The sequence below is a fragment of the Gobius niger genome (genome assembly GCF_951799975.1).
Source record: "Gobius niger genome assembly, chromosome: 14".
In the NCBI taxonomy this organism is placed as follows: Eukaryota; Metazoa; Chordata; class Actinopteri; order Gobiiformes; family Gobiidae; genus Gobius; species Gobius niger.
Genome location: NC_136865.1, coordinates 24,105,210 through 24,126,528, shown reverse-complemented (window position 1 = coordinate 24,126,528; position 21,319 = coordinate 24,105,210). Strand labels below are relative to the sequence as shown.

Here is a 21,319-nt window from a genome sequence, read left to right as displayed (position 1 = left end):
AGGATGCATTACATTATATTTGTCACTCTGATCACTGTCCTCGCTGCTGGTAAGATTCTTTTCTTCTTTTTGTAACACTTGTCGTCTGAGTGTACTTTCTTTCTCTCTTGTGTCATAAACAATGCAATCATTTTTTTATTGCTAACCTTTTTGATTGTTGTTGTGAATCAGAGGAGCCGCTTGACTCCAACAGTAACAGCGTGGGCTCAAACACTGGAACGCGCTTCAGTCTGAGCGGAGAAGGACGTGTCACCGGAATCCGCGCCTGGGAGTACCTCAACGTCGTCTACGGGTCGGTGCTAAGTTCACGATTTAGTTTTATTAACCCCTTACCCCCAGCCTTAACCGAGCACATTTTGTCCAGTTTGACTTTTTACCCAAATCTAAAAGCTTCTGGACTGGAGCTTACAGCCTGCAGGCCAGTGTAACGCCTCATTTGAAAGCTAAGACCTGCAAAACTGATCTAAACGGATCTTTTTCCTTGAGTTGTAGCTATTTTGTCGTTTTCTTCAGTTTTTGTCACATTTTGCGGCACTTTTGAGGCCTTTTCACCCTTGTTTTTTTCTCGTTTTTGTCGCTATTTTTATGCTTTTTTCCAAAAGGCTTTTAGATTTGGGTAATGCCAAACTGGACATAAAGTGCTCGATTCAGGTGGGGGTTAAGAGGTTAATACCTGCATATAACAAAAGTCACTTGTTCAAACAAACTTGCCCTAATCAAACCAAACCATCATGTCATTGACTGAAATATTTTAGTCAGTGATTTTTGTCTAGCTGACTAAAACTGGACTAAAACTAAGTTAAAGATGCACTATGTAACTTTTTATGCATATTAATATGCATTTGACCTTTCAGTGACACAACGGCTGCTTGGGTTGTTAGCTTACCCTTTTCCTGCCATCCCGGTGGCTCCCATGACACTTCAGGATCAATTGTTTTTCAGGTTTTCACTGCTGATTGAGCCGTATCCATGGTTACGTATACATGCCATTCCGAAAACTTACCAGAAACCCTAAAAAGAACCCGAAATAAAATGGATCGTGAAGCCTCATAAGAGCCACCAGGATGGAAAGCGTAGGTCACTGGGTTACGGAAAGGTCAAACACACTTCTTCTTCTTTTTTATACATAAAAAGTTGAATAGTGCACCTTTAAAAGTAGTAATTGAGACAACCTGGATACTGAAATCTCTAGATTTGTTTTGTCGACTAATAGAGACTAAATGAAAAACAAAAAAAAACAGCAAACCTTCCAGAGGCACAGTTTGAAAGAGCCACATGTTTAAATTCACTGCCAAAGGAACTGCTCTGTCTGTGTGAGAGAAGCTATACCAAGAAGTGAAGGTGATTGAATATGTCTGAATAAATGAGTTTAAAGTTGACTAAATGAACATGATTTTCTGCATGACTAAAGCTGAACTAAAACAAAAAGATTAAGATGAAAACTGAAATATGTAGTGGATACGCTGCTTTGGACTTGCATTTTAAACAGTTTTGTATTTATTTTGTCTTCACACTAACCCAGGCGTTGTTTTTCTCATCAGTATCCAGCTGTGTTATGGCGACAGGTGGACGGCGGGAGCCGGCAGCCCCATGGGTCACATGCAGCGGTTCCAGCTGTTCGACGGTGAAGCCATCATCCAGGTCTCGGGGAAGTTCACCTGCTACATAAACTGGCTCATGTTCATCACCACCAGCGGGCGCTCCTTTGTCGTGGGTCACCCCTCCGGTAAATCCTTCAACATGTACCCGGAGTACCCGGGGGCTGAGCTGCTCCGCATCACCGGGACGGCCTACGGAGCGCTCACTGGGTTCTCCGCTGTGTGGACTGCAACTAACCAGTGCCCCCAGTGAAGAAAACTGCACATGAAACAACAACGGAGTAGCTTTTCTGTTTAAATATGTTTCTGTGTACATGAATCTGATCTGAATTAGACTTCTTCAACAATAATGCATTTTTCCCATTATTGCAATTCTCATATGAAAAAATATTATAAAAGCCATGCTGTTTGAATTGAATTATTTAGCGATATGGGATTTATATCATTACAAAATTCTGCTTAACAATTTCCTCCGTGTGGTCCTCAGTCTCCCATTAACAAAACATCACCTTTATGTTAACTTTAAAAATGACAAATAAAGACATACACTTCAGTGAAAAACCAACTGTTTTACTGTTTTTGTTATTAAAAACGAATCATTTCATTGAGCTATCATCACTTGACAGAGAAGCATCTTTATTTAAACAAGCGTGAGGAGAATAAGTGTGTGCCCCATCGAAGATAACCAGTGACGGCAGATCACTAACAGTGGCTTTTTCGATTGATAATATCAGAATCCAAGTTTTGTCAAAACTCTGACTGTCAGATGTGGTAAATAACTGTCTAATGAAGGAATCAGAAACACCAGGGGGCAGCGCTGTGCTTCTTCAGAGAGAGAGCTACATAATGAGACATCTCAAAGTGTGTCCTCAGTGGATCATATCCTAAAGCTCTAATCTGTGACACTGATAGTTCATATAATACTGAAGATTAGTGCCAATGTCTGACTGGACTCGAATTAATCAAACAATCATTCAGTTGTAGTTTTGTGGGTCTAGATTGTTCTTTCATAGCAAGGGCTGTGAATAGTTTATAATATGTAAAAGGAAAGGGAACTTCCATGGACAAGAAGGCTTTCTATTAGGAGTTTCTGATAGAAATAGGTCACATGAGGAGAAGCTGGCTTTCGCAACAAACTTCTTAAGGATAGGGAGTGGCAGAAATCCTTTTGGTGTAGGGTAACGTTATATCATCTAAATTTCACTAAAGAACTTTGTCTGTATAAGGGACAAGGTGTGATGTGCAATCCAAAACATGCTACTGTCTCTTTCCATTTAATTTTGGACTTCTGAACCAGTGATTTCTTACAATGCTTATTTAGTGGTACATTTCATATTTTTCTCATTAAGCCTCCCTGAGTCCATTTTGTTCTGGTAACCAATATTTATGCCATGAATTTGATTAATTGATGTATTTTTTGCATCTAACGGTTCAATAACCAAATCAAATAATAGTGCAGATACAGGACATCCCTGTTTTGTTCCTCTTTAACAACATAAGCAATAAACAAATGGTTCTGAAATCTGATTATTGATATAGTTTTTGTGGAAAGCAATGTAATCCATTGTATAAAATAAATAAAAAATACACAGTTCTGCAATGTACAAAGTAGAAATCGCCAATGTATGCGGTCAAAGGTCTTCTCTGTATCGACAGTAACCTGAATAAGGAAGACTTTGACATGTGTGCTTATTTAGCAAAAAATAATTCCCTTGTGTTGTCAGATGAGATACCAACATGACACACGGCTGCCCTCTAGAGACAGGGACAGGTCTGGTTATTATCACTGCAACCAGACCAAAGCAGCTCCCATGACAAAAGCTGTGGTACTTGAGTTGAGTTTATTTACTGGGTGCCTATACCTCATTACCCATGTTTCAGTGTGTCCCCTGATTTCTACAGAAAGGTTTCCCCCCCTCCACTGACAGCTCTTACACCAAACCTTCGATCAATACACTTACCCTAACCCTGAGGAAAACTGCAGGTTGTACAGAACTAGGGCTGAAACAACTAATCGATTGATCGACAACTAATCGATTACTAAAATAGTTTTCAACTATTTCAGTAATCGATTAATCGTTTTCTAGTGAACACAGACTAAAATAGAGCAAAAATGACATGACACTTATGTATTTTGGATGAATACCTACTTTATTTTTAAAGTGAGGGTCTGCAGTTTTGTACATTGTAAATATCATAAATATCTGTCTTTGCCTTGTCCAATCAGAAAGCAGAATTAGCACAAAGAGCCTCCTACAAATGCTTACTTTAAGTTTACTCCATCAAAATGTCCTCAAGCGGCGCTACTTTAGCTTTATGTGGTCAAAAAATTGAAAAAATACAATTTCCATGCACCTTTCACAGCCAAGCGATTAATCGATTAATCGTGAAAATAATCGGTAGACAAATTGATTATCAAAATAATTGTTAGCTGCAGCCCTATACAGAACTATATGTTCCTCTGCCACATTTTTTTCGTACCATTTTTGACTAACAATGCCTAACCAAACACATAGTTTCATTTTATGTTGCGTTTTTGACACGTTTATGTTGTCACGTTTTTGTCGCTTTTTGTGGTGTTTTCATCTTCATTGTCATCTCCTTTTTGTCACTTTTTTCCCCCCAAGAAGCGGGTGTTTTAGAGATTTAAACACAAAACATGTAGTCGCCGAGAATGCATTCCAAACAGACTCCATTTCCCAGAGTCCTTCGCGTGCGCCTCAGCTGCTGTGCGCTCTCCCCGGCTCGCTTTAATACGGAGCAAAGTGATGAGAACACGCCAAACAACAAGGTACAATGCGAGAGCGCTGACTTTTTGCGTTCCGCCCTCTCCCAGTCTGCTCCCGTGATGCTCGCCTGCGCGCACTAGCACCATGGCAGTCCAAGGTAAGATGTTTCCCGCCCGGCTTTCTAACATATGGTGGATTTCTAAGCTTTATTACTGGACCTTGTAGTTTGTTGTTTTTATCGGGGTTCATCTGGTCAGTCACTGTCGGCTCAGCAGTTATTGTCTCTCTCTCTCTCTCTCTGCCTGCATTCCGCGCGCTGCCAGCTCGTGCAGCCCCTCGGTTATAATAACATGTTCAATTGAAATGTCACGCCTATGCACCGTGCTCTATGCGCAGACTCTATATATACAGCCCGTGTGTTGTCGTTGCGTGGAGTCGGCGCTGTAACAGGTTTGAGACGCGTCTGCACTGTTTTCATTTTGCAACTGGGCACTGCGTGTTCTCCAGACGATTTATTGACCGGGATGAGCTAAGCGTTTGCGAACCACTTGCATCGACGCGCAGCAGGTGGTGCCGTCATGCGCATCCAAGGGGAGAAGAATCAGTGACCGGCGAGAGTAGTTGGTGCTTCTTGGACATTTGAGGTTTGAGACGGATTTGGACGCGTGCGCGGACTCAATTGGAGAGCAAACCCCGAAGATGCTGGGGCAGTCTCCTCACCTGGTCGGGGGTATCCAGTGGGTGCAGAATCCAATGAGAGGTTTCTGCACCTCTCATTGGAGCGTGGGAGTCTACGCTGCGTTTGCCTGTCCCAGACTCCCGTGTTTGCTGGTTGAACCGCAGCAGGAATGAATGGAATGGTGTCGTTCCAGGTTATTCATCTCCGCCAGTCAGGGAAGAGTCGAGCTGTGAGCACCAAACCTGTCCGTCCTGTTGCTAAGCCTGTTGGGTTCAAGCGAATGTCATTGAGGTGTGATGGCATCGCCAACAATTTATTTGATTTGATTTTTAATTAGAGGTTGGTTCATTCCACGTGTGAGTTGTTTAAAATGTGTGTTATTGATGGTTTAGACATGGTTTGCACCCAGTTTAGACATATCAAAATAAGATAAGAGAGGATAATCCTTTATTGATCTCACAATGGAGAAATACACTTGTTAAATCATCGCTCAAGAAAGACTCACGTGTGCAAAAGAAGAGAGGACATGTGCAATCAATTAAATAGTATATTTATAGTATATTTAATAGTAGCAGTGTAAATTCTTTCAGTCTTAGTGCAGGTAAAGTGACATTGCTACAGAGATTATTGCATGTAATTTTTGCATAGCAGTTATTGCACATGTTACTTTACAGTCTTGTACAGTCTGACAGCAGTGGGGATGAAGGACCTTCTTGCACTGAGGGTGTCTCAGTCTGCCACTGAAAGAGCTGCTCAGCTCCTCTACAGTCCCGTGCAGTGGGTGGGTGGTGTTGTCCATGATGGAGGTGAGCTTGGCTAATACCCTCCTTTCCCTCACCACCTGCACAGAGTCCAGGGGGCAGCCCAGGACGGAGCTGGCCCTCCTGACTAGCTTGTTGGGTCTGTTCTTGTCCCGCTCTGTGCTGCCCGGGGCCCAGCACACGGCAGCGTAGTGGAGAGCAGAGGCTACCACAGAGTCATAAAAAGTCCTGAGCAGAGGCCTGCTCACTCTGAAGGACCTCAGTCTCCTCAGAGGGTAGAGGCGACTTTGGCCCTTCTTGTACAGGGCGTTGGTGTTGTGGGACCAGTCCAGTTTATTGTTGAGGTGAACACCCAGGTACTTGAAACTGTCCACCTCCTCAATGTCCTCCCCCCTGGATGTTCAGCGGTGTGTGCTGTAGTGTTTTTCTCCTGAAGTCGAAACATGATGAGACCTTTTGGGGCCTGGTTTTATTCTGATTTGAGCTTGATCTAGACTTGGTGCTACTTGATCAAATACTTCTAAGTATTTATAATCCCTTTGAGGCAACTTTGGTTGGGATATAATAAATTCAACTCCATTTGATTTGTGGTGGTAGTTGGTGTGAAAAGTTTGATTACCTCTGTGGGCTAAAATAGAATTTCTGATTATTGTCCTCACTGCTTTTATTTTCACCTCTTAATCTCCACCTGAACTGGGCACATTTTTCTCCCGTTCGGCATTACCCAAATCTAAAAGTGTCCAGAAAAAAAAAGCATCAAAATAGCGATGAAAACTAGGATGAAAAAGCAACTCACGCCACGAGCGCTACAAAAAAGCCACAAAAAAGTGACGAAAGCTCAACAAAAAAAGTGACAAAAACCACGACAAGCACAAGAAAAAAGCAAGGAAAACTGGAGAAAAAAAGATTGTTAAGTTAAGATTGTATCAAACAGGAATCGTCAGACTTTAATCAGGTCCGATTTAACACTTTGCGGCTGACTGCACCTGAGCACCGTTACCCTGTGTCGCCCCCGCCCACTCAGTCACCAACCGACTCTCTGAAGAAGTGATTTGCTTGATCATGAAACTCCAGGCTGTACTGTAGAAGTCTGTCCTTTTTAGCCTCTCCAAGAAACATTGACAATTGTCCTATGTGACACAGTAGTAATGTTTGAATGGTTAATGTCATCATCATTGTCATCATCATCACATAATAAGTGAAAACTCCCCCAAAAGGTAAATCTATGTGTTTGTGAGTGTCTGGAGTCAGTGGCTTGTGTTCTGAATCTGCAGCTGTGACATCTCCCAGACACTGACAGAACTCACAGAGGCATATTGAATTTTTATGTGGCAGCTGAAACTTACCAGGTCTGCCTGAAGATAGCACTATTGTTGTGCCACCCACGTCCATGAAATATATCGGTAAATTATAGAAGCGCTTTGTTCTAACATGACTTGTTATTTACCTTTTGCTTTCTATTCATAAAGACCCATTTCGTTTGAGTTTAATTAATTTGTGGAGTGGAGCTAAAAAGTCTTTGTTGTGTTCTGAAGCCCAAATGTGTAAGTAATTCCTGTGAGGTATTTCAGTCATATAGTTTTCATTCAGCAGCAACTTTCTTAAGTATCAGTTTGATATCCCACATGTACCTACCCTGCAATGTGCGGAGAAACTAAAGTCGTGGTATTATTCCTTTGTGCAACTCTGGACTTGACAGATTGAGCAAATATTGAACTTTGCTTTGGCAGACACCTGTGCTTCACAGTTTGTTTGGTTAATTTAATTTCCGATAGCAAACAACCTCAGCAAAGAAACGGGATTAGATGTTTTGATTTACAGTTTGTTGGAATAATGCGTCTATCAACTTCATCGTCGAAATACTGTAAAGTGTAAGTAAAAATTGGTAGAAAATGTTCCATCCTTTTGCATGACTAAGTGATTGCCTATGTGTGCCTCTTTGTGGCGCCTCTGAAACTGCTTCCCTTCAGATTGTCCTTCGGGCAGGAGGTATATGGGTCTACAGTTACTTTTGCTCCGTAGGACACACTGTCGGCATACTATAACATGCAGACTTTCATTTGAAACATTATTTTCTGTTTTCATTTGAGTACATGTAGCCGGAGAGTCTATAATCCTTACGTATCTCCTATTATACGTCACTATGGCTTAAACAACTAATTGATTAATCATTTTCTAGTAAACAACTCAGAATAGAGCAAAAATGACATGATTTTTTTTTTTTAAATTTATGGAAACCTACTTGGTTTTTCAAGTTAGGATATGTAGTGTTTTGTACATTGAACATTTCATAAATATCTGTCTTTTTCTCATCCATCAGAAATCAGAATTTGCACCAAGAGCCTCCAATAATACTCACAACAAAGTTTACTTCATCAACATGTCCTCAAGCGTTACCACTTTTGCGCTACGTGATTTAAAAAAAAAAGAAAAAATACAATTTTCATTCACAGCCAAGCGATTAATCGATTAATCGTAAAAATAATAGGTAGATTAATCGATTACTAAAATAATCGTTTGTTGCAGCCCTATATATCACATACCTGTTTCCAGCTCTCAATCCTTCCGTGCCTTATATCCGCAGTATAATCTAAAGCCTTCTTTAATTTCCTTTTACCCACCAGCAGTGTCTATGCTTCCTTCCGCCATATTTATCTCTTCATCTCACTCATGATGCAAAGGTGGTCAGTAACAGAGCCAATTTACTGTACAGTTTGAGTAGTACCTTTTTTGAGAACTTTTTACATTTACTCCGCTACATTTGAAAGATAAATAAAATACTTTCTATCCATAGTAAAAAAAAGTTTGCATCATATTCTGTCCCATTTAAAAGCCATGATGCACATTTGAGAAAAGTAGATTTTACAGATGTACTGTCAATGCCACTGGCTCACAAAAAGGAATTAAGTTTTTCCCTGTCATGTTTCCATACAAGAGGTGAAGGTAGCTATAAAGTTATCATTTTATTACACTTGAACTAGATCTTGTACTTCGACTTAAGTACTTCATATTTTCTACAGCAAATACCCAATAATTTGACTGAGCAACTTTTACTTACATTGGAGTTGGAGTAATGACAGACCACCACTGTGTTTATCTTTGTTAAGCATTTCTTCTGAAAACACATTCTTTGACACAATGCAGGACTATAGTTTCTCTGCCCTAAATATTCCCACTGTATCTCATGTGTCCAGTGCTTGTCTGCTGACCTCCATCTTGCCCAGCGTCAGAGGCTGTAAATTGTTTACCCCTTTGGCTTAGGTCGCCCGCTTCACTTCTCATCTCTTCCTTCATCCCTCTCCACGCTCCCTTTCACAAAATACTAATCCCGCCCAGGATCTCTTAACCTACAAGTGACTTTACAAGAAGACGGAAAAAAAAAGTGTTGCAATTGGATTATGTTGTATTTGATGACTTATACGGCGATCACAGGAGACGAGAATTGGATTACTGTGACACTACACACAGGAAATGTCAGGAGAAAGGCCATGTTGCGTAAGAGTCCCTTGGATGGACCGGTAGCCATGTTTGATGTCCCACCCGGCTGATATATGGTGATAGAAGCAGGAAGTAAAAATAGAAACATGGATCGCACAATCACAGCTCAATGTGCGCCGCTCTGTATGTGCATCTGAAAATAGCCTGAATGATCGTGGAGCAGCTCCTACAGGGCTCATGGGAGCAATAGATGTGCAAGTGAGGACTTACATTTGATGAATAGGCCACTAGTTAAGTGACGATTATGGATCATTGGGGTTAATAGACATCCTAATATAATTGATAGTAGAATGTAACTTCCACTACAGTACTCTTCTACTAATGAAGGAAGAACAAATCTTTCATTCTCTAGCTAAAACAAACTACATCAAGCATAGTATTTCCCATACAGTTCCCTTCTCAAAGGCCCTTTGCCGGATATTTTTTCTTGCAGTGGAGTAAAATGTGTTTAGTCTGTTGGTATATAGTTTCAGTGTATAGTTTCAGTGCATATTTCAGTATATTGTAAACATAGACATTTGGGAAATGAGACCATTGTGCAGTGTGCGTCTGATTTGAAAGCATTTTTAAGCATTTGCGGACTATACATTTAAGTTTTGTACTTCACATCAGGGGTTCCCAAAGTCACTCAACCAACAAGGCACCCATTTCTGTAGAATATAAAATTAAAAATCTGGTTTAATGATGTAACTGTGTTTTGGTATTTGACTAAATTTCACTCAAATGTGCAGTTTTCAGTCAAAAGAGCCTCTAATTAAATGTCACAAATGTAAAAAATATTGTCTCAAAATCATCCCAACTTCAGTGTATAATAACCCGCAATGTTAAAGCAGGAGGAGAAAACACCTGTTGTAGTGAACCTAATGAGGTCACATGACCAAAAAATACACAATTTACACAATACATTTTTTCTTAAAATAAAAACACAAAGGTAGCTTTGTGCTGTTCAAGTTGTACACAAACAATTTACAAGCCATGCAAAGCATCAGAAATAGAGCGTCATATGGCAAAGTTTGTTTAAGATGTTCCAATTCCTATTAAAAGCAGTGGCAAGTACCCACAGAGTGATAATGGTAGAAATATATACAGACATAGTATACAGTTATTAAGCAAACCACAGTGTATAATATACAAAAGCAAAAACACATAGTTGTGTACAATGCTTATATGCATATTATACATACATTGTACAGAATTATGAGTTTTATTTTTTGAGAAAAAAATGTATTTTCTAAATCATATTTTTTGGTCATGTGACCTCATTAGGGGCACTACAAAAACAGGTGTTACAGGTCCTCCTGCTTTAAGTCTGATGAAGAGCTGATTTGTGGCCATTTGTGGTGCGTGAAATAAAAAATTGATTGCGAGCATTCAAGCTGTGCTGACCTTTTTGCTTTCTCAAAAACAGTGCCATTGAAAAAAGTCAATGTATGCTTGTAAGTTTCTCTTTACGTAGCAGTGTTTTTCATTACCAGGACTGTTTCAGTGAAAATATAAAGTCACTACTTCTTAATCAAATTTACACAACTTAAGTTTCACAAGTTTCTCTGTAGAGTACTGTAACAAGTATCCACAACGACTCTGAAAACATAAACAATGGAGATATGTGCTTTTGCAAATATACTCTAATAGAGCCTTTAAATGTTTCTTCATCCTGCGGGAATATAGGTCTGTTTTGGTATTCAACTGCATATTACAGTAATTACATACACTGGAAGAAAAAGCGCCATTGGACCAGCAGGAGCTTATGCTGGTTGTGGATGTTTCTCTCTAATGGTTTTGTGAGAAAACTGTTATATGAAATAATTATTGTTGTCTGGACACATAGAAATGTTTGAAAACGGCTCTGCTTTCTGAATTGGCTGCTTACCTCCTGGTGCGTGACACCTGGATGTTTGTAATTGTGATTCAGTGGTAAGAGTGTCCTCTTCTCGCATGTTTGTCAGGCTGCACAGAGGAGCGCCATAAACCAGGGCCATTAGGTCTGAGCACTCGAGCAGAAACCTGTCACAGGAAGCTCCCATTCACTCACAACACCATTCAAAGATGGAGGACACAGCAAGGACGAAGTGTTACCTGTGGAATTCAATTTCGCCTTCACTGTGTCACTAAGACCCTGCACGATTAATATGTGAGTTTCTGGTGCCTTTAGATTGGCATAATTTAGTAAATGGTACAACTGATGGATCTCAAATCCCACACCATTTTGGCTGAATGTTGATTGTTTGGAATGTAATTATTTCACATTTTAGCTTTAGTGGTTTAAAATCCTTTTGTTTTATTCAATTTGAAAGTCTTCTGCAAATCCCGCAGCTAATTAATTTATGAGTTAGGTTCCTTTACATACCAGACGTTCAGTCCAGTCAGCACTTCTTAAATACTGTTTAGCAAATAAGAATGCAAAGTAGTGAATTAGCGCTGATGTGCGTTAATGTAATCTGCATATGCATCACCGGCTCACAGTCATTTCCTACCAAGTCTCAAGACGCTGTGAGCATCTGCTGCCGTTTCACCCTCTGCCTTATGCCTTTTAAAAAAAATGTATTTAGACCTCCTTCAGAGCGCCCATGAAGGTGAAAGAAGGAGCCGCTTTGTTTTATGCTAATGCTCTGCAGTCACTTTTTACTGTCCTGAAATGCTGACCCAGCGACACTCGAGAGCCTCCTCCACTGGACCGCCATGAAAACGCACATTCAGAGTGTAATCAGAGCCTCGCTAAATTTTGTGTTGCAAAAGTTCTTTCCCCCTCGGTCTGAGCAAAGCGACTGAACGTTCAAAAAAGCACTGAAGTCGATAATGTGTTGAAAGACATGTGTGTTCAACAATTTGTCTTGTATTTGTAGTTTTTAAATAACCCGTGAGGATTTGTTTTGTTTTTTTGTCAACTTTCTTTGTATAGCACATTTAGAACAACACGAGGTGCCCAAAGTGCTTCACATTCAAGGCAAAAAGTCACAATATAAACAATATAATAATAGAGAGTGAAAAAAGACACATCTAGTCCAAATGCAGGTCAACCATGTGTTTTAAGGGCAGTTTTAAGGCAGGAGCAGCTCTAATGATTTTGGGGAAAAGCTGTTCCAGAGTTTGGGAGCCATGCTCAGGGATGTCAAGAATAACAGCGGTTGTAAAAGCTCACGGTTGGTTAATCATAAGAATTTTCGGACAGAAACTAAACCGCTGCCTCGTCTCATGAGCCGTAGTGCATGCACATCCATGTGCCCAAAATGTGAGCTCTCAATGGTAAAGGCTGAAGAAACTGCGTATTACATCCAGCAGGTTAAATAATCGAATGTGCCGAGAGGACATTTTTATCAATTTTCGCATGATAATTGCATAACGTTGCTAAAGGAAGAGTCCCAAAAGAACCATGTGTAGCGCTGCGTTTGTTTAGCCTGGCATAAAGCCAGACTGACTTTATTTATGTATTTATAAATACATATAAAGACAGTTTGGGATTGTGGTAATAGATTTCCAAATCGAGACTGGAGCCGTGGCTAACGATCGCAGTTTGAACGGAACGAAGCAATCAAACACAAAGCGACTTACGCTTTGCATTCACGTCCTCCGCCATGATTGTTTGTCGTCCACATGTGCAGGCGAGTAAATGTTCCGGTAAAAGTCCTTAGACTTTAACGACTTGTCCTTTGCTTTAACGACAAGTCCAGCTCATTTAAAACAGAAGAAAGGACACTGGTAAAAGATCATTGTGTCGCGGCCGCCATCTTCATTGTTTTGGTTACAGCCCGGAGGAGCACTGCTTGATGGGAAATCCTAGCGAGGAAAATGACGCATCATTAACTCCCGCCTCCTGCGCTATGATTGGCTCTGCCTGGTTTTGCCGGAATCAGCGAGATTCAAATCGCACAAGACTGTATCCCCATGTATCTCTTAACATGGAGGATCAGTCTGGCTCGTGCCAGGCTAGCATTTGTTATGTCACGTAAAAACAAAAGTGAATTTGTCGGATAATAATCATTGTTAGATTAAAAAGTACAAATGATTAAGTCTTGTTTGTTTTTTTGACGACATGTAGTTTGGAGGCTTTGGAGAAATTCCCTGTTTTTTCTTCCTTAATTTCGATTATTGTGAATAATCGTAAAATCACGATGCAATAATTGTGATTAAAAAAATTTACACTCATGACATCCCTAATCCTAATAAGAGCCCTATCTCCTGTATCTGAGAGGATAGCTGCTCTACAGGTCTAGTTCTATATAGTTGCTGGAAGATTACCCTATTGTGCATGTTTGCTTGTGGTCGATTGGATTAACTGGAAGGCTGAAACTTCCAGCAGGACACTCAAACTCCACACTGGAATTCCCCACCTGGTCAGATAATCTAGTCAGAGCATTATTGCTTTGAGGCGAAGGTTTTAGCCCTAAATTATTAGTCGTTACTTGTGCATTGTGTAAGATAAAGTTTTCGCTGCCACTGTGGTTTGATCTACCTCCGTGGCGTGTGACATTTTCACAAATTACACCCCGGGGAAAGACAATACATTTAAAGCCTGTTCTCACATCTCTAGACTCGTACATGCTCTCCGGTATTCCTTTTCTCCACGCCCTCCACGCCCTCCCCGCCCCGGTCCCACGTGGCTTTGCAGTGAAGTTCTAAGAGCTGTCCGTGGTCCTGATCTCTCCCACCTGTTCAGTCTCTCCCCTTTGCTTCATTGCCGTGACGTTCAAGCATGATTTCAGCCTTGACTGGCAAAAGCTGCTGAATCTAAAGACTGTCACGATAATGCTTGCTCATGTGGCCGTGCGGCTCCTTCATTATAACGCAGTCCGTTGATGCCGATAAATCAATGCACCACCAACACTATTTATGCAAGGTTGGTGAGGAGAATGTGCATTTGAGTTTCCTCGCGGTTTAATTGAGTCGTTCGTGATCATCCTTTTACCAGTGTTACTGTGTGTTTGCCTTGTCTTTTTGAACGTCTGAACAACCTTTCTATTGAATGTGCTGACAGCGAAATAGCGCTAATCTCCCGCTGCATCTCTTCCCCATTCAGCGCCTGAACAGTGGGAACTATTGTCTCTTTATCAAATATTTATAGCAGTGATGTGGCTCTAAATTAAGCCCTGTGTTTTCATCATCGCACTTTTCCCCGTGTGACTTTGAAGTGGAAGCTGCCTAATGCTCGATACACTCCTCACTCCCGGCTAAAGCGAGCTATTTTTAACTCCTGCATTTTTGTGTGTGCAAAAAAGTGGGTCATTTGCTTCTATCTTTCTCCAACAGGTTCAAATCTTCTGTCACATTTCATCTAATATATTCCGTCGACTTCTTCCTGCTCTCCTTATTGAACTTTCTTGCCGTCTTCTATGTGCGGGGGAAATGTTCAAAGCCAAGCGTATCGTGACACGGGGTCTGTACCAATCGGAGCGGCCGGATGGAAGGGAGCCTGTGGGTGCCGTAAAGGCGGGGAGCCAAAAGTTTGAGCGCTCTTAACTTTAGAGAGCGGAGGATGTCACGCCACATTAGGAGCGCGGGACAAAGCGGAGCATCCGGTCTGAGTCACCGCACGATGTCATATGAAAACTGTGATGTTGGTAGTTTTATTGCATTACGAAGGTGGCTGTCAAAATGCTGTAGAAGGAAGAGGTGATTTAGTGTGTTTTTCAGGTTATTGTTGTTCCTGATTCAAATTCAATTCAGCAATTGCTCAATATAAAAGTGCGTCATGTTATTCCTAGGCTTTGAATTCAAATCTTATGGGCTTAAATTGATACTTTGTCTTGTCAGAGTCGGTTTAAAAATGACCTCCTTTGGTTGAAATCCAAAGTGTTAGCTATTTTTTGGTCTAGTTAATTCCAAGTTTAGTTCTAGTTTCAGTTGTGGCTCTTATCTTGACCTTGGCTAAAATGATTCAGGTGATACGATATTCAACATTTTTTAACAGGGAGTTCAGCTTCCCGATGGCCCTGTGTACGAAACTGTTCCTGAGTTGACTAGAACTGACCCGTAGATTCCGCGGTCTCCTCCCTGAAGGCATAACCTTGAAGAGACTGTGTTTGGGTCCCTGGCGATTTTGATGGCTTTGCGGGTGAGTACATCTCCTTGATAGAGGGGAGAGGGGCTCTGCAGATCTGATATGCTTTGCAAATACCCTTTCTTTGTGGGGTCTTATTATGTACAAAACCGATTAAAGTTGTAATCAAGAGACCTCTTCAAATGTAGAATACAGTGAAAAAAACAACATACAGTAAATGGCAAAACTAATCACAAAAAAATGCCCAATGATCCTAGACTGAAGTTATTCCTAGACAAGCCGTGAGTCGGACATTTCAAGCTCCGGTCCTGATCTGCTTCTCTCCTTGATATGGGTGTAAACACACTGGCTGCTGTTTGCATTAGCTGTACATAGATGCACTGATGAAGTCATTAGTTCCGGAGCCCGAGGACGCTGCAGCTCCACAGATGTCGCGTCCTGTTAGTGCCGCTGCTGTCATGTGTGTCACCGGGCTGCAGCTTATGTAACTGAGTTTAACCCGGGTACCACCGAGCCACTGGGAACAGCACTGATCATGTGTGACTTCCACTGCACTTTTAGTCGCCATTCAGACAATCCAGCACTGTGAAACAGACACAAGGAACGTCAGTAGAACCAAGAGTCAACACTGTTTAACTTCAATGTGGTGTGTCAAGATTGATAATCACAATCATTTATATTAATTACATTCATTTACAATTACCATTAGGATTGTTGTTTATTGTTTATTGAAAAGAGCTGCATTAGCGCAGTCATGCTGTCGCTATTCTTCCTGGGGTCCCACTAAATACATTCACAAAATAAACAGTATTTTAAATCCATACAAAATGTGTATCAATACATTTATATATTAAAACCTGTATATAAGAACAGTACATATTTGCAGGGAAAAAAAGGAATATCACATAACACGTTCATTAGCTAAATTCATTACGTATTTGTTTCTAAGAGTTTTTTCAGTAAAAATGTATGTCTTTTCTTGTCCTCCACTAGCGTTAGACTATCTGGAAGTCCATTCCATGCATGCATAGATCTATATGTAAAGGTCCTCATAGTGTTATTTCGATCTATTGGCAAGAGAATCACAAAAATGATTATAATGCATTAGAGCTCGTTGTGCATTATTCATTCACACCATACTAGGTGGTGGTGGTTGTAGTGTCACCACAGCTGCCTGGGTTAGAGTGAAGGATGTACCAACCAGGCCCTACCCTGCTTAGCTCCCGAGATCTTGGTTATAGTTCAAGAAAACATCGCAGTAGGTGAAACACAAGAATTTTGGGACCCACAGTCACATCTCATGAGCCGCAGGGTATTTGAGAGCCAGACGGTGCGCAGTCAAAATTGCTCCAATGTTATGTTAATGTCTTGTCAATCTTAAGTGTATGACTGTAGGCAGACAATTTCTATTTCTGTATGATTATGCAGAGCTTGTACACATGGGTATATTTGGTATTGGCTGAGCGATATTGAAGTGTGTATATACGGCTGACTTTTAGGGCTTTTCATAGTCAGGCGCCTGAATACATTAAGGGCCTTGTGTCTCCAACAGGATCCTGAGGTCCTCCACCCAGAACTCGTTGATGGTTACTTACTTACTTATATACAGTTGTGCTCGGCGTAGCACATTTACATGCATGAGTCCGATGTGTGTTCATTGACATGCACTGTCCCGACCAAATAAAACAAAACAAAAAATAAAAACCAGCATCAGGTTCAGCAATCCAATGAGCAAAGCGAAAATTGTATCCATTTTCATGATATTTGCACAACGTTGCCAAAGGAAGAGTCCCAAAAGAATGGAGTGGCCAAAATGTAATTGTAAATGGAAGAAGATAGCAGATAGGTCCGAGCCTACACTCTTTTCTAATAATTGTCAATTCATGAGACAACAAATCAGAGGGAATATTATGATAGAATTTCTTTTAAAAACATTCACACCATTTTTGCTTCCTTTCAATATGTAAAATCAAACAAACTATTTCAATGCAGTAAGGCTTCAAAGTTAGGACAGTGGTTTGCTTGATGTGTGAAAGTGTAAATGACTGACTGGTGAGGCTGAGGTGTCCCTGTTCAGAAGAGATCGGTGTCCATTCCGTAACATCACACCTCCATCATGGACAACACCTCCCACCCACTGCACGGGACTGTAGAAGAGCTGTGCAGCTCTCTCAGTGGCAGACTGAGACACCCTCAGTGCAGGACGGAGCGCTACCGCAAAGCCTTCATCCCCACTGCTGTCAGACTGTACAATAAGACTGTGAAGTAACGCCGACTGTAACAAGTGAATTTCTCCTTTGTGAGATCAATAAAGGTTTATCTTATCTTATCTTATCAGCGTGATGTTATTGCAGAACCTGTTCACTTATGCTGCTGAACGTTATTGTCACCTGAACTGTCTTGAGCATTTCATGAAACATCACACCTTTTGCTTCCAACTTTTAAATAGAAGTTCCCTGTAAATGAATGCCTGGGAAAATGCCAGACAAGTGGGCTGTATGTGACTCACGGATCATTCAAGGTAAACCGTGCTGTGGCCTACTTAATCTAGTATTGGGATAGAGGCAGCTCAAACGTCTTTTGAGTGACGGCGCGGAAAAGCGTCTCCAAGCACAAACTTTTGGAGTCTTTTTTTTTCCGGTGACGGATGAGCGGTGTCACAGAGTTTTTTCTGTTTTGACTCCAGGGGGAAAAACAAGCGAAAGTGTGTGTCTTTATCTGTCGCGCTGAAGGACATGTTCAAAGACTCCGGTCCCTGAAGCAGCGCAATTAGCAGCTGCTGTATCTGTAATCACTGCTTTGTCCCCTGAACGAGGCGAGCGGAGTGATCTTCACACTGATATCTCATAGGGACATTATTGTTTGAATGAGGAACATGGGAGCAATGAGAAATTAAAGTTAAGCCACCACTTATCTGATGTGTACACTGTTTACACTTTATTTGGAAGGATATATCCTCAATTATGAAAAAAAAAAAAAAATCTAATTGCTAATTTTGTGACAGGAGGATTTACTTTGCATGTCTTGGTGGTGCAACAGTTAGTGCTTACAGCAAGGGTTTGATCCCAGGCCTTTGCTCCAGGGTTCTCCACTAAAACATGTACAATAGGCTAGGATGAATGAGAGTGTGTTTGAGAGTGCGAGTGGGGAACGATGGATGGAAATTAGCACATGGCTGCAATCTGGTGTGGTGTGTTTACATGCATGAGTCCAATGTGTGTTCATGAACCTGTTTGTAACCCAGGTGACAAAACACTATTAAATATTCTTATATCCTTTCTATTGGTTGCCGGTTACGTTGTGTGCGTTTACGTTACGTGCGCGTCATTGCGTCACATGGTCACGTGACCTAGCGCGGCTATCAGACTAGCATAATAGCTGGTAGTGGGTAGCTACCGGTAAGAGCGAGAGGGAGACGCTGTATGAGGTTGCTGCAGGTATGTGTTGGTTTTACGCGTTAATCATGAATCAGTCTTCTACACTGAAATGCAAATATGTTGAACTGTAGGAGCCGACTACCGGAGCCGTGGGTCGTCGCGCGGGAGTGTTTGTGCTTGCGTTTATCTGCGGAATTGGTAAGTCGCGTCTGTAGCTTTTCGTAGCCTAGCCGCTGCATTTGTTTTCAAGGGAGCGCTTGGCATTCACGTGCCCGTTTCTCCGAATATAACTAAGTGAAATGGTATCACTGTGACCCATTGTCCATTGGTTCTGATTTGTGTTATCATGAATGTACTGCTGCTTCTTTAGCATATGGTTAATGTTTTGATGTGTGTTAATGCTACGCATCCGAGGCACTTTACGATGCAGTCCAGTCAACCACTGTGTCTGCTACGCACCTTATTTGTGGATGCGGTGTTTACATTTTGAGATTATTAGAGTGATGAATATTTTAATAGAACAATTATTGTATTATCTGTTCTAATTTATGCATTGAATCAATCTATTGTACAATAAGGAAATACTTTGCTATTTTGATATTTAGCATTTAGCATTTAGTATTTGAATGTATTTGTGCGCACTAGAAACTTAACTGGTCCTGTCCTTTTACGCAGGCCAGGTTGGATGGCGAGCTTAGAGCCCGAGCTAGAGCCTGTTTGAAACGTTGAACCTGGATCCAAATGAACTGAATGAGCTGAACTGAATTCACCCAACCGAACCCCGGGCTGGTAGGAGGCTCCTCAGCAGCCGCCCTCTCTATTTTTGTTTCTTTTTGGTCGCCAACCTCGCAACCCGTTCATCGCGGTCCCTTTATGAACTGTTACTTCCCTTCACCAAACCCCCTGGACTTTGCCACCCCAACGTGGAAGTTGTGGGGCCCGTATGAACTTTTCCACCTGTTGCTTAATACCATCGTTGGTAGAAAGAAGACTTGAAGAGAGTGTAAATATTGTACATATTGCGAATTGATGCACTGTGAAATGTGTGAATGGCCATTCGAATAGTGTTGATACACATGTTTGTTTATTTTTTCCCTTATCACAATATATTATTTGGTACCACTTAAACTTAATCTTTGTGTTCAGTCTTCATTACTCCATTCCTAGAGCCGAGTTTAGAACTTCTGATCTAGCCCAGTTTCTTAATTTTTGATACTCTAAGTAACTACTCAATAGAATAACTTATAGGTTACATAACGTGGCGAGCATTAGCCAGGAGTGGAAGAAAAAAAAACTGAACATTTTTGGTGGTACTTGTGTGTTGTTGTGTTAAAATGGAAATATTCGAGAAACGTGGCATTAAGATCCCAAATGCAGTGTTAATTGAGGACGCGACGAAAACTGAAACTGACGACGAAGTAATTGAATTTTTAAAGCAGTACGGTTCTATTTCAAAATATGAAGTTATTGATGAACCCAAATCTGTTTTTCATCGTTCTATAGTCGTAGAGTACAGTTCTGGCGCAGCATTGGTTACGTTACGTCCACTTCTGCCTTATACGTATATCTGCGACACAGAAAAAGTTACATTTGAAATTTCAGAACTCGCTACAGTCTGTGCGAACGAGGTCGGAAAGCAATATACCACCGATTACCTCTCTGAATTAGAAAAAGTTGCGAAATTGACTGGTCAAGATTTTTCATTCGTCCTTAATGGGGTGATGTCTCTGCTTGGTCAGACTGTCACCAAGCTCCACACCAATGCCATTAACGACGAGGCCCGGTCAACGGACAATAAAACCCATTGGACCGAGGTGGCCGCATCGAACCAGCACACGGAAACGCCGCTACGGGTCCAGCCAGATCCTACAAGATCTTCTCCGCCGACCATGATGCACAGTACTCTCAATCCACCTGAAGTTCAACGTTATGTAGTCGAACATATCGTGAAGAACGACGATCGTGCTATGAACTCGGCAGCGCAGCGTCTCAGGGCCTTCTCTGGAAAATCGGCCAGACCTCCAACCGAGTCTGACTACGACACATGGCGTTCCGGAGTGGAGCTGTTACTGAAAGATCCTGCAGTGTCCGACCTACAGCGCTCACGCAAGATCTTCGACAGCTTGTTACCACCTGCGGCTGATATGGTGAAGCACCTGAGACCGGACGCTCCTCCAGCGGTGTATCTACAGACACTTGACTCAGCGTACGGCACAGTCCAAGATGGCGATGAGCTATACGCCAAGTTTATGGACACGTTCCAAGATGCTGGAGAGAAACCGTCCAACTATCTACAACGTCTACAGGTGGCGCTGAACCAGGCGGTGAAACGAGGAGGGGTGTTGAACAAAGACTTTGATAGACATCTTTTGACCCAATTTTGCCGTGGCTGTTGGGACAACTCCCTGATAATAGAACTACAACTGAAACAACGCAAGCAGAACCCTCCATCGTTTGCTGAACTTCTGCTCTTGCTGCGGACTGAAGAGGATCGTGAAGCGGCCAAAGCCATCCGCATGCAGCAACATCTCGGCTCTTCACGCTCCAGAGCTGCAAACCATGCGCAGTATGCTTACACAGACAGTGCAGAGGGGGGAGAGATTGCTGCGCTCACCAACGTCACGCAGCAACTCGCTAAACAGCTGGCCGACATCCAACAGCAGCTCGCAATACTCACTGCAG

At 41.6% G+C, this 21,319-nt stretch overlaps 2 protein-coding genes across 3 annotated transcripts in view; both read left to right on the top strand.

Annotated features, from left to right (window-relative positions):
• Nucleotides 1–3: 3 nt before the first annotated feature.
• Nucleotides 4–1,851, top strand: LOC306973490 (zymogen granule membrane protein 16-like; the record flags this gene model as incomplete). Its single annotated transcript, XM_079570414.1, has 3 exons — nucleotides 4–49; nucleotides 172–292; nucleotides 1,566–1,851. The coding sequence occupies 3 exons, from the start codon at nucleotides 4–6 to the stop codon at nucleotides 1,849–1,851; spliced, it is 453 nt and encodes a 150-aa protein (XP_079426540.1).
• A 2,486-nt stretch (nucleotides 1,852–4,337) lies between these two features.
• Nucleotides 4,338–21,319, top strand: part of samd12 (sterile alpha motif domain containing 12) — a 147,012-nt gene continuing 130,030 nt past the window's right edge. The window contains exon 1 of one of the 2 annotated variants that reach the window (XM_079571071.1): nucleotides 4,338–4,484. In XM_079571071.1, coding sequence (XP_079427197.1) covers nucleotides 4,472–4,484 — 13 coding nt within the window. In that variant the 5' untranslated portion in view covers nucleotides 4,338–4,471. Of the gene's footprint in view, nucleotides 4,485–4,640; nucleotides 5,088–21,319 lie in introns of those variants that run through there. The other variant, XM_079571070.1, reaches the window with a different exon arrangement.